We start from the raw sequence: 13,587 nt of genomic DNA, 5'->3' as shown, positions 1-13,587 counted from the left end.
TCTTAATTATTTAATGTCAAGTCAACTTTCTACACTACAGTGAAAACCAGAAACAACCAATGTATGCACATATTCTAATGCCAGAGATGTGGAAATGGGTTAATATGTAGTATATTGAGATGCCTTGACTGCAGGAAATTATGAACATGCTGTATCTGCTAAAAGTAATTACGCTACTTTCCTACAGTGGAAAATACACATTTGGATGGTGTAACACCAGCACAGGTTTCAGCTTAGAACTTAAGTAGAGTATGCATAGGCCTGTGAGTAAGGTGAAAGAGGTTAGTTATCCCCAGGTATGGATACCAAAACTTCAGGTTGTAACCATTTTGAGCTGATCTTGGCTATTTTACAACAAAGTACTGTTTTTTCTGTAGGTTGCTGAGGTATTTGTTAGGTTCTTCACAATTAAAGTAAATTGTCCCAAGCTAGCAACTCTGGGGTTTGTTACCATAACTCATATTTTCCCAGACTGTTCTAGACTACTTACTTCTACCCAGTTCAAGTGCAGTCATCCAAAATTCTATGGGATCTCTGCTATTGTTATCAACTATTCAGACTGCACTAGCTGCAATAGGTGGTTGTAAAGCATTGTTTACCCTTAAAGAAAGGAATAATTTAAATGTTTTGTAGATTTTACAGAACTGACCTACCACTCCAATAATATTTTTATGATGCTGGGCTGGTAACCACTTGCCAAAGATTGAAATATCTCATTTGGAAGAGCATTTCATCTCTTATTTCTAATATCTTCATGACTATCTGTAATTCTGGGCAGTGCTAAATTAGGCCAAATTTGTGTGCACTTGCAGGACACTACATTTATGCATACCTTTGAAGTATGTAATGTATAAATATGAAATATGATTTGCATGAAGAAAAATATATATATGCAAAGGGGTGGACATTTTAAAATATTTTTGCCCAGCATTTGACACCACCTGGAATTACTTCAGTCTGCAGTATTATTTTCACGATTTGAGATTGTGCTTCTCCAACTCATGGGTGTATTCTACTGAAAAGAAATTTCTTGAATTTGTCTCCTTAGATAAAGCAAAGATGAAATGGTAGATAGTACAACAAATCTACACTGTATAGAGCAGAACATTGATATCAGATTTATATTTCACACATTATTGTGTGAGAGGGTTTATCTAGGGTCAGGTGTTGTGTGAACTTGGCTTCACTTACTAGTGCCTGGATTTTTCTGGTCAAACATTAGGAACAAAACATGTTCCTTGATTTTGTTGCCCAGTTGGGAAGGCTGGAGTCAAAAGCAGTCAGATTCAGGAGGGTCTACATTCTTAAGTATATTTTGCAGCAGTACTTGTATGAGGTGCGATAATTTCTAGCTTTTGGAGTGGGACTTGAACTACATCTTTCAGTTGAACAGGTTTGGAGAGTTTGTTATAAAAATCTTGTTGGGTCCAGTTGTCAGTTGCTGCTTCCTCGTAGCTTTTCTATGGTGTTAGACATGTTGGTGCATGTGGGCACAGCACAAGCTCTTTAAACAGAGTAAGTTAATACTTGATGGAATCAGTTACTGAATGTGTATTTATCCTGTACTACTGGGTCAGGATAGAAGCATTACTGCGAGGCAGGTGATAACTAACTTTGCTCTGTAGGTTGTGTACAGTTTACCGTAACCCACATGTCAAACTCGGTTTTGCAATCAAGTTGTGAAATGAAGCAGACTTCTGAATTTTGGGGTGCTCTTTCAGGAGCATGAGCATCATAGTGTGAGCATGGCAAACACCAAGAACTACCAGGACCTGTGTCTCACGGAATCACAGAATATTAGATACTGGAAGAGACCTCAAAAGATCATCTAGTCCAATCCCCCTGCCAGAGCAGGAACACTTAGATGACTTTACACAGGAATGTGTCCAGGTGGGTTTTGAACATCTTCAGAGTAGGAGACTCCACAGCCTCCCTGGGCAGCCTGTTCCAGTGTGTTCTGTCACCCTCACTGAAAATAAGGTTCTTCTGATATTTAAGTGGAACCTCCTGTATTCAAGTTTGTACCCATTGCCCCTTGTCCCGCCATTGGTTGTCACTGAGAGGAGCCTGGCTCCATCCTCGTGACACTCACCCTTTACATATTTACGAACATTAATGAGGTCACCCCTCAGTCTCCTCTTCTCCAAGCTAAAGCGACCCAGCTCCCTCAGCCTTTCCTCATAAGGGATTATTATTATTATTTATTGTTATTACTATTACGTTGTTGTCTCGATTCACTTCCTGTGTCCATTTACATACCGGATGCCTCAGGCATTCATTCCCCCCACAAAACAAACAAGCAAGAGTGCTTTCGTGGTCTCCCCGCCGCGGCTAACTTAGGGGGGGGCGGGGAGGAAGGTGGGGTGTGGGCCGTCTCCTCATGTCCATCCCCGCCTTCCTCTGGCCAGGAGCGATGCGGAGCTCTCACCGCCTTCCCCCGCCACACCCCCGGCCACACCCCCGGCCACGCCTCCGGCCACGCCCCCCGGGGGCTAGTGGCGGCGGCGACAGCGGGAGCTCCACTCTCCCGTCGCCGCCACCATGACGGAGCGTTCCGCCTTCGACACCAATGTCATCACCATGACCCGCTTCGTGATGGAGGAAGGCAGGCGGGCGAAAGGCACCGGGGAGTTCACTCAGCTCCTCAACTCCCTCTGCACGGCCATCAAAGCCATCTCCACCGCCGTCCGGAAGGCGGGCATCGCCAACCTGTAAGTCCTGGGATGCTAGGAGGAGGGTGGGCGAAGAAGCACCTGGAGCATCCCGCACCTCCCCACATCCCTGCGGGCCCAGGGGTCCTGCCGCCCCCGGGGTGGTGGCGATGTCACCTGAAAGGCGTGCGGGTGGGGTTGCACCCTCCCACCCGCTTGCACAGAGCTGTCAGTAACTCCATTAGCATCTTTGACTCTTGGTTTTCTCGAGTGAAATGCGCCTTCTGACTTTCTAACAGTGTAAGGCATGCAGTCCTTGACAGATGTCTGCTGCTGAGAGACCTTCATGCAGAGCTTCTGAAGGGCGCTTTGAACCAGATGAACAAACAGACTGAAAGACAAAGCCTGTCAAAATATGGCTGAATTATCATGCGCTGTAGTCAGCAGCTTAACGCCAAAGCACTATTTTATGCTATGACGCATTTAACCAAATTCAGTGGAGTTTTTTAATATAGCATTATAGCAACTTCAGTTTCTCTATGAACATTTGGACATCTAAGGCTTTTAGAAAGAGCACTGGTCACAGCTGTGACTGTAGTCAGCCAGTCAGAGGAGAGTAGCTCTGGAGATGCATCAAAGGGAAATCAGAGCTCTTCAAACGTTAAATAACTCAATTTGGCTGTGGATAACTAATCCCCCTAAGTTTTTTACCAATTGTTGTTGAGAAAAATTGTATGCTCATCAGGGCTTTAGGCATGGGCTACTTCATTACTTAATTGAAGTTGTAGCAGAGAGGAAATGAATTTGCCTCTACACACCATGTAGTGGAAAATGTAATAAGCAAAAGGCCTCTGGCAATACAGAGTAACATTTATTACAAAATATATCAGAGAGCTGAAAACTTCGGTGGCTGAAGTTAATAGAATAGAAGGAACTGCAAAAGAGAATAAAAATCCTTTACTTCATGTACATTTGAACAATTTTTCTGTGTTCTGAGTTCAAACTTTATATAACTGTGATAGTTTTTTGTCACTATGTGCTAGCCCTTTCATGTGCCTTCTGTGTCTGTCAGTAAACACCAGGTGTACTAACCTAAGGTCCCATTCCTTATGTGTCCTGCATGTATGTCTGTTGACTGCTGCCCACAGGTTTGATACCTGTGCTGCCAGCCTTGCCTTGTGATTCCCTACAGTGGATTTGACTCTCCACCAGTGTTGAGGACTTGTGAGCCTCCTTGAGCAGCATGTCTCCCGCTGTGGAACTGCCTTTTCTAACTGGTGGTGGGATTTTGCTTGGCTGTCAGGGAATGTGAACAAATAGAGGTGACTAGGGGCTGTTTTTTGGATCACCCTCAGGCTCAGGATTGCCCAGCAGCAGATGTGCAAAACAGACAGGGAAGCCACAGTCTCTTCCCAGCTGCAGGCTCTGCACAGGGCACCCTGCCATCCCCTGCCAGGAGTCCCCAGCAGACGAGGTGTTGGAGCTGTGGCGGCTGCCTGTACAGAGATTTTGCTTTGAGGATGAGGTCTTGTGGTCCGCTCACAAGCATGGTGTTCAAAATACATTGTTTTCTAAAAGGACTTTTACACTTGAGGAAAAATGTTCAAGCCATTGTTGCAGCAGGAGAGAAAGAGAATCATGCCAGCTCTTTTTCTTTGTCTGATATATTAAACTGAAGAAATGTAATACATTCCTAAACTAGTGTGTTCAGTGTTATTACAAAAACCCTGAAATACCAGTGTTCAGCCCAATCAATGAATTGTAGCTGAAGTATGTAAGAGTCATCTGAATGTGTGCAGAGCTGGCTGTTGTTTTTCTTAGTACTAAACTTCCCCTCTTTCTGTTTTGTGTGGTTTCAAAATCACCTGCCACAAGATCTCCTGCTACTTCCTGATGCCAGATGGCTTGGTTCTGATTAGCTCACAGGGTTCTATTTGTGTTTTATATTTGTATTTCTCAGTTTTAATCCCAAGGAAATGTTTACTACTTAAATCAAAATTAAACATTGAACCACAAAAATGTTGATTTATCTGTAAGCAAAGTGTTTCTACTACAATTCATACATCATATTGCTAACCAGGAGCAAATTACACACAGTAGTTAGACCATAACTAGTGTCGAGAGATTCCTTGTTACTTTTTAAGTATAAATTTTCTAATGCCTTAGCTTCTAGGGCATGCAGTTATATCAGAACCTAGCATCCAGTGTCAGTATTTAGGTCTTAAAGTTTGGAGCTCCTTAAATAACACAATTATTGTAACTCAGCCTTCACAGCCTGCTCTGGCTATGTTCGCCTATAGCTTCCTGGCCATTGAAAGCTGGTTCCTTGTCTTATGTTCCTTACATTCAGTGTCTTCTGGATTTGCTATCACGGCTAATGTTAGCAGGTATCAGCAAGAATCCATTGCAAATAAGAAACAGGCTTAGAGAACTGAGATACCATCCAAAAGTGCTGTTTGTTTTAGAAACATAAAGTTGCCAGGAATGGGGTGCATTGGAAGACGCAGTGCCTCATTCTCACAAAATGCTCCCTCTTGCCATTGCTCCAGCTATGGCATTGCTGGGTCTACCAATGTGACGGGAGATCAGGTAAAGAAGCTGGACATCCTTTCCAACGACCTGGTGATCAACATGCTCAAGTCATCCTTCAGTACATGTGTTATCGTGTCGGAAGAAAACAAAGACGCTGTGATAGTGGAAAGTGAAAAACAGGTTAGTAGCTTTAAAGCCTCTCCCTGCTTGATTTCAAATTAGCTTTTGTGGATGTACTGCTTCAGATATGAGAAACTGAAACTGAGCTGGACAGAGTCAATCAATATCAGTCAATATTTGTCCTTTCAGTAATTTCTGCTCTCTTGACTAATGTTTGTTGTTTTTGTAATATTTTTTCCCTCTTGTTCCTCCGCACCTTCCTATTTTCTCACCTTTTCCTAATTGCGGAGGAAACTGATTTCTTGTTTATCCTATCTGATCTCTGGAACTATACTCTGAGTCAGTCAAGCCCTTTTGTTAAGTAGCTTCATCAGCAGGACACTGAGGAGCTGTTTTGTGCAGGTCAAATATTGAGTACTTTAATTTGCGAAAATTCTCCTTGAATCCCATGAAGGGCTTAGCAACAATGAAACAAAAATGATATTTACTTATTTATAATTATTTACAGTCACAATTTTGCATGCATTTGTTCCTTTTTCATAGTTAATATTTTGGTGTCATTATGTAAAATCTGAGTAAAAAATTAGCAAAAACATACAACTAAAATGTAATTTAGAAAGTATAATAGTGTTTGCTTTGTTAAAGCAGTTATCTCTTTCTATTTCTGTTGAGAAATCTTCAAAATTTATTTTATTGGCATTGTATGAACAAAGACTACTGTAGATCTGAACAAATATGATTTTAGATCCACAAAGATCACTGAGGCAGGCTTAGTGTTAATGCTTTTTAAAACTAAATGTGAGCTAATATGGTGTTTTTACCCAAAAGTCCTACCTGCAGAGTTTCTGGCAAGCAGGATGAAATCAAACAAAAAGCAAATGAACACTTAGTGTTGTTACACATGATTTTTAAAATTACTGTGGATAAAATAAGGGGAAAACAAGCTGTTTAAAATATACAGTTAATTCAGCTGTTTTCCCTGTACTGGAAATTTTCTGTACCTACAGGAATCCTTAAAACAGCAATAGGCAGGGACCATTCTTTTCTTTGGAGGGAAACCTCACCAAAAACCAAGATAAGACCACAGGCTGGCTAAGATAATTTCAGACCACCTGTCCATTCAGAGCACAGATAAGGTGAAATGCATAGTTTATGAATGCCAGGTGTTAAAAGCCTTTTTAATGTCTCTAATTTTAGATCTACATGGAAAAGGCTGATCTTTTTCATTTGTGTTTTCCCTTATAAATCAGAAAGCCATTTTCTTGTAGATGAGAAAGTGTAGCCTAAGTAGTAGTTATTACAGAACATCTATCAAAATGGATTGGCATTAATTAAATAAATGAAGCTAAACTATAGATTAAAAAGTATTCTCCTTTACATACATATGCATATATAAAAAATATAATTCTGTAGGAAAACATGTTTCTTGTGTCATCATTAATTACTTACTTTAAAGATTTCCCAGCTTCTTCTGTGGCACAAATCACACAGTTGTAATCAAGAATAAAATCTGGGCCAAAAAATTTCTGATATTTGAATGCAGTTCCTTCATAATATTTAAAAGACTTTTCATTTATATTGTTTTGAAAGTCTCTGAGGAAATTTACCTACTGAAGTATTTTTATTTGGGGGAGGTGGGTAAATAATTTCACTTACCTAGTTGCTCCCTCTTTTGTATTTTCTAGGGTAAATATATAGTCTGCATAGACCCCTTAGATGGCTCATCAAACATTGACTGTCTTGTTTCCATTGGGACCATCTTTGCCATCTATAGAAAGGTAAAATGCTTTCGTGTAGGATAGGAACAACTATTGTGCACCTTTCGATGAAATATAAATGCATGTGAAGACTTTATAAATTCTAACTGAACTTGTTTGTGAAAGAGGCTTTCAGGGCCAGCTTTAAGTTAAATCTACTGTTTCACAGATACTTCTATAAAACATTTGGGAGGGACATAAAACATTTGTGAGGTATTTGCATCAGTCTCTTAGGAGACAAGGCACCTGTATGCACATGGAAGCTTGACTGATATTTAATTAGCCAGTTAAAGGAGTTACCCCTTACGAACAAATCAGGTCTTAGATTTCATGAGCATTTGTGTTGAGACAAAATACCATGCAGTTGTCATCTACTTGCGGAATGTGCTTTCAGATCTTCTTGTTCTCTGTATTAATACTCCTGTTAGCCTGAAGGCAGGCTTCAAACACAAACGAGAGCTGAAACATGGCATGTGCATTTGAAGTGTCTACTTCACTTTGAAAGGCAGAAATCTTGTCTGAAGGAGCTTGAAATACTGGATTTACATGTCACAGGATGGGGGAAAACGTAAGTCAGATAAAACACACCTGACTGTCCATTTTAATAATCTTATGTTGTCATACATCCCAAAATAACTATTTTGAACTTCATTTTTGTGTGAAACAAAAGAAAACAGAAAAATCCCAAGTACTTTTGATCAGCTGTGAACTCCATGAGTCATGTTCCCTTGCTTGCTTTTCAATTGTGCCTTGGAGTTTTCCTCCGAGCTGTGTTCATCATCACTTACAAGGAGGTGCACAGCTCTATATTATCTACTCAATCCTTTCCTGCTTCCTGCATTCCAAGTAGGCTTATACAAGGGTTTTTCTAGATCAACGTGTTTGACTCCGCCACATAATTTGTATTAGTGCATCCAGTAGGAATCTCAGTTGTGCATCATGGACGCATTTGTGCCACCTCATGCATGGATATGGAGTAGAAGACCATCCCCATCCCAGAGACCCCAGTTGTGTCATAACTATAGAAATGAAGAAATCTGACTATTCTCCTTCATATTCCAGGTGTCTCCTGATGAACCTTCTGGGAAAGATGCTTTACAGCCTGGGCGTAATCTTGTGGCGGCTGGTTATGCGCTTTATGGCAGTGCCACAATGCTGGTACTGGCCACTTCTACTGGAGGCGTCAACTGTTTCATGCTGGATCCGGTGAGAATGTCTTCTGGTTCTTAGTTTCTTTTAGGGGATAACAAGGTACTATTTGGAAGAACTCTTTATCCCCTGACCAAATCAAACAAATGACCAATTTTCAAGCTAACAATGACAACTGAAGTACACTTAATAACCTGTCAGCAATAATGTCTAGAGATTTTTGCATTCTGCCCACCTGCTGCAATGGTGTTCTGTGTGATTCAACAATGGGAAGACAGCTTAGTCAGTGCAGCAAATACACAGCATGTGCCAAATCATACGATATTTAAAATTAGCTGTTTTCTGCAATGCAGAGTGCCCTTTATGACTTGTTTATCTTTTCCTTAGTGCTAAGGCCTTAGTAAACCAGAGAAGCAAAAATATTTAACCTTCTTCTGTGTTTTCAGATCCCACCACGATGTATAAAAGAGTAAGTGATGTTTATGGGTGCATTTGATGTTCTAGCATGTGTTGACTGTATGACTTTTAAAATAGAAGTCATATTGATCATAGCAGAAACTAGTTTGCTTTAGTGAGCTGTCTGTTTGTAGTCAGTTAGTTGGGCTGTGCCACCCGCCAGTATTAAAGTTTTAGAACCTGCAGTGGTCAAGCAGCAAGAAATAAGACTTGATTCTCCCTGTTAGATAACAGCTTAAGTAGCTGCATGTGTTTTTGTCTGTGTTCAGACAGCAGGTTTAACCTTGAGCATGTGTGCATGTTATTTTGTTTACTTTTAGCACTAACTTTGAAATCGGCTTCAGTGAAAACTAAACAGACTAGCCCTTGTTTACAGAGAGTGGCTGTCTTGACTCCGAGCTTCCAGTTAACTCAAGCTATGACAAACTGGAATTTTTTAATATCTACAGCTGTTTGAGGATGTTTATGCATTGCTGCAGCCACCATTCTCAGCTTCCAAACTCCTCAGAGATGTGCTTTTATTCTAAGTCTTGCAAAAGAGTGGAAAACTAAATAACTTCACAGGCAACAGCATTTTTTGGCATAGAGAAGTGACAGAGAGCTGGGAATGGTAGTATGAAGAAGCTTGGATGACTCCAGAACTGATGGTCTGTCTGTGTTTTATGGATAAACAAAACACTTCACATCTGGACTGCAAATATCATGTTTTTCCTAGGTACCGAATTCTTAAAGAAAGTGGCAGCAGCAGTAATTTTTTTTAAAAATTGATTTTTGCCTTTGTTTGTAAATAAATGAGGAATTAACGTTAACCAATTGTTTTCCTTTCTTATTGTTAGGCAATCGGAGAATTCATTTTGGTGGATAGGGATGTGAAAATCAAAAAGAAGGGAAATATCTACAGTCTCAATGAAGGCTATGCTAAATACTTTGATCCTGCAGTCACAGAGTATCTCAAAAAGAAGAAATTCCCTGAGGTAAAACGTCCTGTTTCAAAGAAAATTTCTGATGATGAGCAACACTCATAATTTCAAACTTTATGGTTGGTCACAGTCTCATGCACTGCTCAGAGCTTGTCTTCCCTTCCTGTCTATTTAAAAGGAATCTTCTTGTAGGACTGATAATAAGAGCAGCAGTTGATGTGACTAGATATTTCACAGTCCCTCAGTACCAGGGGTTTGAATAACGGTGCTGGATGCAAAACTGGGCATATTGTATTCAAGTAGACTGGAAGTCACATCTGATGATGAAGAAATTTGGCCGACATGTGCATTAGATTGCTGCTTCCCCACTGCAGTGGCTGAGTGGCAAGTGAGGATAGTGGGGACAGTGGTGGGTCACTGCTCGGTGGTAACACAAGTCCCGTCCACTGGTTTTCCACTACACTTGGAAAACCAGTGTAGTTTCAGGCTCTGCTTTGTGGTCATGCAGCTTCCTGGTGTCAGGAGGTCTGAAGCTCTGAGGAGTGCCTGTAAGAATCATGTCTGTTTTCATGCCTTATGCCTGTCATCGCTGGAGTTATCGTGTCGACAATAAGCTGTAAATATTTACTACTGTTAAGTGTTTGTGACCCTTCCTGATCTTGCTTTGAACAAAGACTGGTGTTTTCATCTGGCATCTTGCTAGGCTTAAGGTGTTGTTTAGATACTAAGATGGAGTATTATACTCTGGAGTATAATAAGGAAATAATATCAGTAGTCAACTTAACTCTTTCTTACCAAAAAAAAATTGCAGAAGCTGGCAAAAATTGGTAGAAGAAGTATGAAAGATCACTCCTTTTGCTCCTTGTTTTTTTTTTTCCTGCTACAAAAGAAAAACCTGAGCATCAATTCCTAGCACTTCATCTTTTTTGCTACTAGAAGTGCAGTAATTTTCAATGGTTAGTTCACTGATGTAGAGCTGGTATGCATTTTCTGTTGTTGACACTGCCACTCATCTATCCTGAAATCTTCTGTCCATCCTTTTGCTTGGATTTTCTGAATTAGAAAAAGATATTTTCTCCCGCACTACTGAATCACAATATGGAGGAAGTAGATGTTAGGATCACTACTAGGGGGAAAAGAAACCAGACCAAAACAAAACCAAACAAAGGTTAACCTGATGTGCTTGGAAGTTACATTTATTTAAATATCTTTCTGCAGGATGGCAGTTCACCGTATGGTGGGAGGTACATAGGATCTATGGTGGCTGATGTGCATCGCACACTGGTGTATGGAGGAATCTTTCTGTATCCTGCTAACTCCAAAAGTCCCAAAGGAAAGGTAAACATAGACAAGCCCAGTTACAGCAAATGTTGCATTATCTAGATATTCACTGTCACAGATCAGTATTTTGATTGTGGAACATGTGTTTTATAACTTGTTTCTTGCACTTCTGCTGTGTGGGTACTGTTACCCTTTGCACACTGTCATGAGTGACAGCAACCTGTTGTCAGACATCTGTTTTAGTGCTGCTGCTGACATGTTTCAACTGCACTGACTTCTCTTCATCCCCAAACATATTCAGATTATGTAACATACCAGGAGATGTGCTGTTCAAACAGGCTTCTCTGTGTCATCTCAGCCCAAACCATGCGGGCCCCAACCACGCGAAACACCACAAAGCAAAGTAAACAACCCACATTACCCTCAGATTGCTTTTACATGCTAGTAAGTAAGAAGCCTAAATATAGCACATCCCTTACGAGAACCTCTGCCAAAGAGGAAACCATCTGCATCTTGTACTTGGTAACACTGCCTTGTCTGGAGGATCTATGGCTGCCCCTGCCAGGACAACGGTCAGTCAGGGAAGATCACAGGCGTGCAGGCTGACAAGGGAACTGTTTATTCAGCAAAGACCTTTCATCTGTTTTGTAATTGTCTGTAAATTATTGCTTCAGGTTGCAGATAAGATGCAGTTATTCATTAGAGAAACCTAATGGCACAGTCAGGCCCAGTGCGTTGGGTTTTCTTTATTTTTCTTTTCACACAGGCCTACGTGGTCTGCTGCCTTGTTAAAGGTTGTGTTTTAAATACGAGCCTTATCTCTGTGTAAAGAGCACAAGGCAAACATGAGCTATGGAGAACACTCAAATCGGGCAGATCTAGTCTTCACCGTGGTGGGGTTTTTTTAAAGAAAAATCCACACAATTTTGTTATTGAGTCAAAGTTTATATGAAATACATATTGCTTGGGGTGCTGTTTGGTTTTAGATCAAACACCAAATATATTTACATTTCAGAATTCTCAGCATTGCCTGGGCTGACCATTGCCATTCTGATCTTTGTCTTCTAGCTGAGACTGCTTTACGAATGCAATCCTATGGCTTTTGTCATTGAGAAGGCTGGGGGAATAGCAACAACTGGGCATCAAGCGATACTGGATATAGTGCCTGAGGATATCCACCAAAGAGTGCCTGTTGTCTTGGGATCTCCTGACGATGTGAAGGAGTACCTTGAGATAGTCAAGAAACACTCAACTAAGTAAAACAAGCTCACGGGGATCACTGTGCAGATGGGAAGGAATGCCTTACAGCTGAACCAAAGAACATACTGCAGTACTGCAAAACTGAACTGACCTCTGTAGCGAGAGAGCAAATGAGCCATATTTTCATAAGAATTTTTTTAAAGTGAAATCTTATGCAATTGCATTGTGCAATGAAAGGCATTAAAAGATTGCATTAAAGGAAGCATTAAATGTAAAAGCAAAGGGAAAATGTTTGGTTTTTTTATTTATCATTTGTGATACACAAAAGCCAGTGTGCTATAATGAAGTACTGTGTTGCATTCAATAACTAGCAGAAGACTCGTCTTTCTCAGACAAACTACAGTCTATCACCAGAATATCTGACTCTGTCCTCTGCTAAAAATCCTGGGGGGAAGACTCAAGAGCCTCTTACAGTGAATGACCTTTCCTAGACCAGTCTCTAGTTCTTCAGCAACATATATAAATGCTAGTGTGGACACCTTCACACATTGTTTCTAGGCCCCAGATGTTACTTGCTGTACTTCAGTCTGGGCTTATTCTGACCAAGAATTAGCATTTGTCAAACATGTACATGAGTGTACAGTGCAGTTACACAAGGATGGAAAAATTGGATAAGGAGCATGGATAGACAGCCTGGTACCATTCTGTTGCGATGAGCTGGCTGTATTTGCCAGAAATTAGCCTGCTTGCTTGATGAAAAAATGAACCCGTGTTTTGCTAGCAAATACCACCAGGTGTTTTTTTGTGTTATTTTGGGAGTGTGCATTACCATGGAAAAGGATTCTGCTGCATAAGCAGAAGTAACTTGCAAAGATCCCCACAAAGCATACTGCCCTTTAATGTGATGATTCAGAACATGCTGCTGGGAACAAGACATTGGTGCTTGGGAGCTACATGGGTTGTCCACCTGTCTGGTTACAGTCTATGGCCATGGCTTACAGGCTTTTTGAATCAGTCCAAATCTACAAATCTTTGACATTTCTCACTGGCCACTCACCTTTGCATAACTTGAACTAAGGGATACATGGTTGTTGGTGTTGGATGGACTGCCACTGAATATTCACTCAAGCCACAGTCTGGGAGCCCCTCTCTGCGGGTTTAGTGAGCTGTCTGAGGATCTTGCCTTTCTGAGCTTGATCTTCCTGTAAAACAAGAGGAAAATAGTGTGGGAAAGGCTAGAAACCGTGATGTGTAAGCACACACTCTGAGGGTTCACATGCAAAAATAGCTTGGGGCCTAGTTCTGGCACAAGTTGTGCTTGAGGCATTCAAAGGCACATTGGCAATGTGCCTTTGCATATCTGTTCTCCAAAGTGATAGGGCATTTCTGGTGGGGACTGAACAGCCTAGTTTCTGCTGACTTTCCTAGTGAAGACAGTGCTTTCATGGACCTGAGCCCTTAAGGAACTGGGACAGTCCTCGAAGTCTCCACCAAGCTCTTGTTCTGCTTGCACGCTCGTTT

The 13,587-nt window shown here is 41.0% G+C and overlaps 1 protein-coding gene across 1 annotated transcript; it reads left to right on the top strand.

Moving 5' to 3' along the window:
* Nucleotides 1–2,541: 2,541 nt before the first annotated feature.
* Nucleotides 2,542–12,126, top strand: LOC308051743 (fructose-1,6-bisphosphatase 1; the record flags this gene model as incomplete). The annotated part of the gene is made up of 7 exons (XM_080362362.1): nucleotides 2,542–2,711; nucleotides 5,201–5,363; nucleotides 6,989–7,081; nucleotides 8,123–8,266; nucleotides 9,502–9,639; nucleotides 10,804–10,923; nucleotides 11,935–12,126. 7 exons carry the CDS (start codon nucleotides 2,542–2,544, stop codon nucleotides 12,124–12,126), a joined length of 1,020 nt encoding a protein of 339 aa, XP_080218488.1.
* Nucleotides 12,127–13,587: the final 1,461 nt, after the last annotated feature.

This window comes from Nesoenas mayeri (assembly GCF_963082525.1).
Source record: "Nesoenas mayeri genome assembly, chromosome: Z".
Taxonomy (NCBI): domain Eukaryota; kingdom Metazoa; phylum Chordata; class Aves; order Columbiformes; family Columbidae; genus Nesoenas; species Nesoenas mayeri.
The sequence above is the reverse complement of the archived record's forward strand: the minus strand, read 5'-3'. Positions and strand labels throughout refer to the sequence as shown.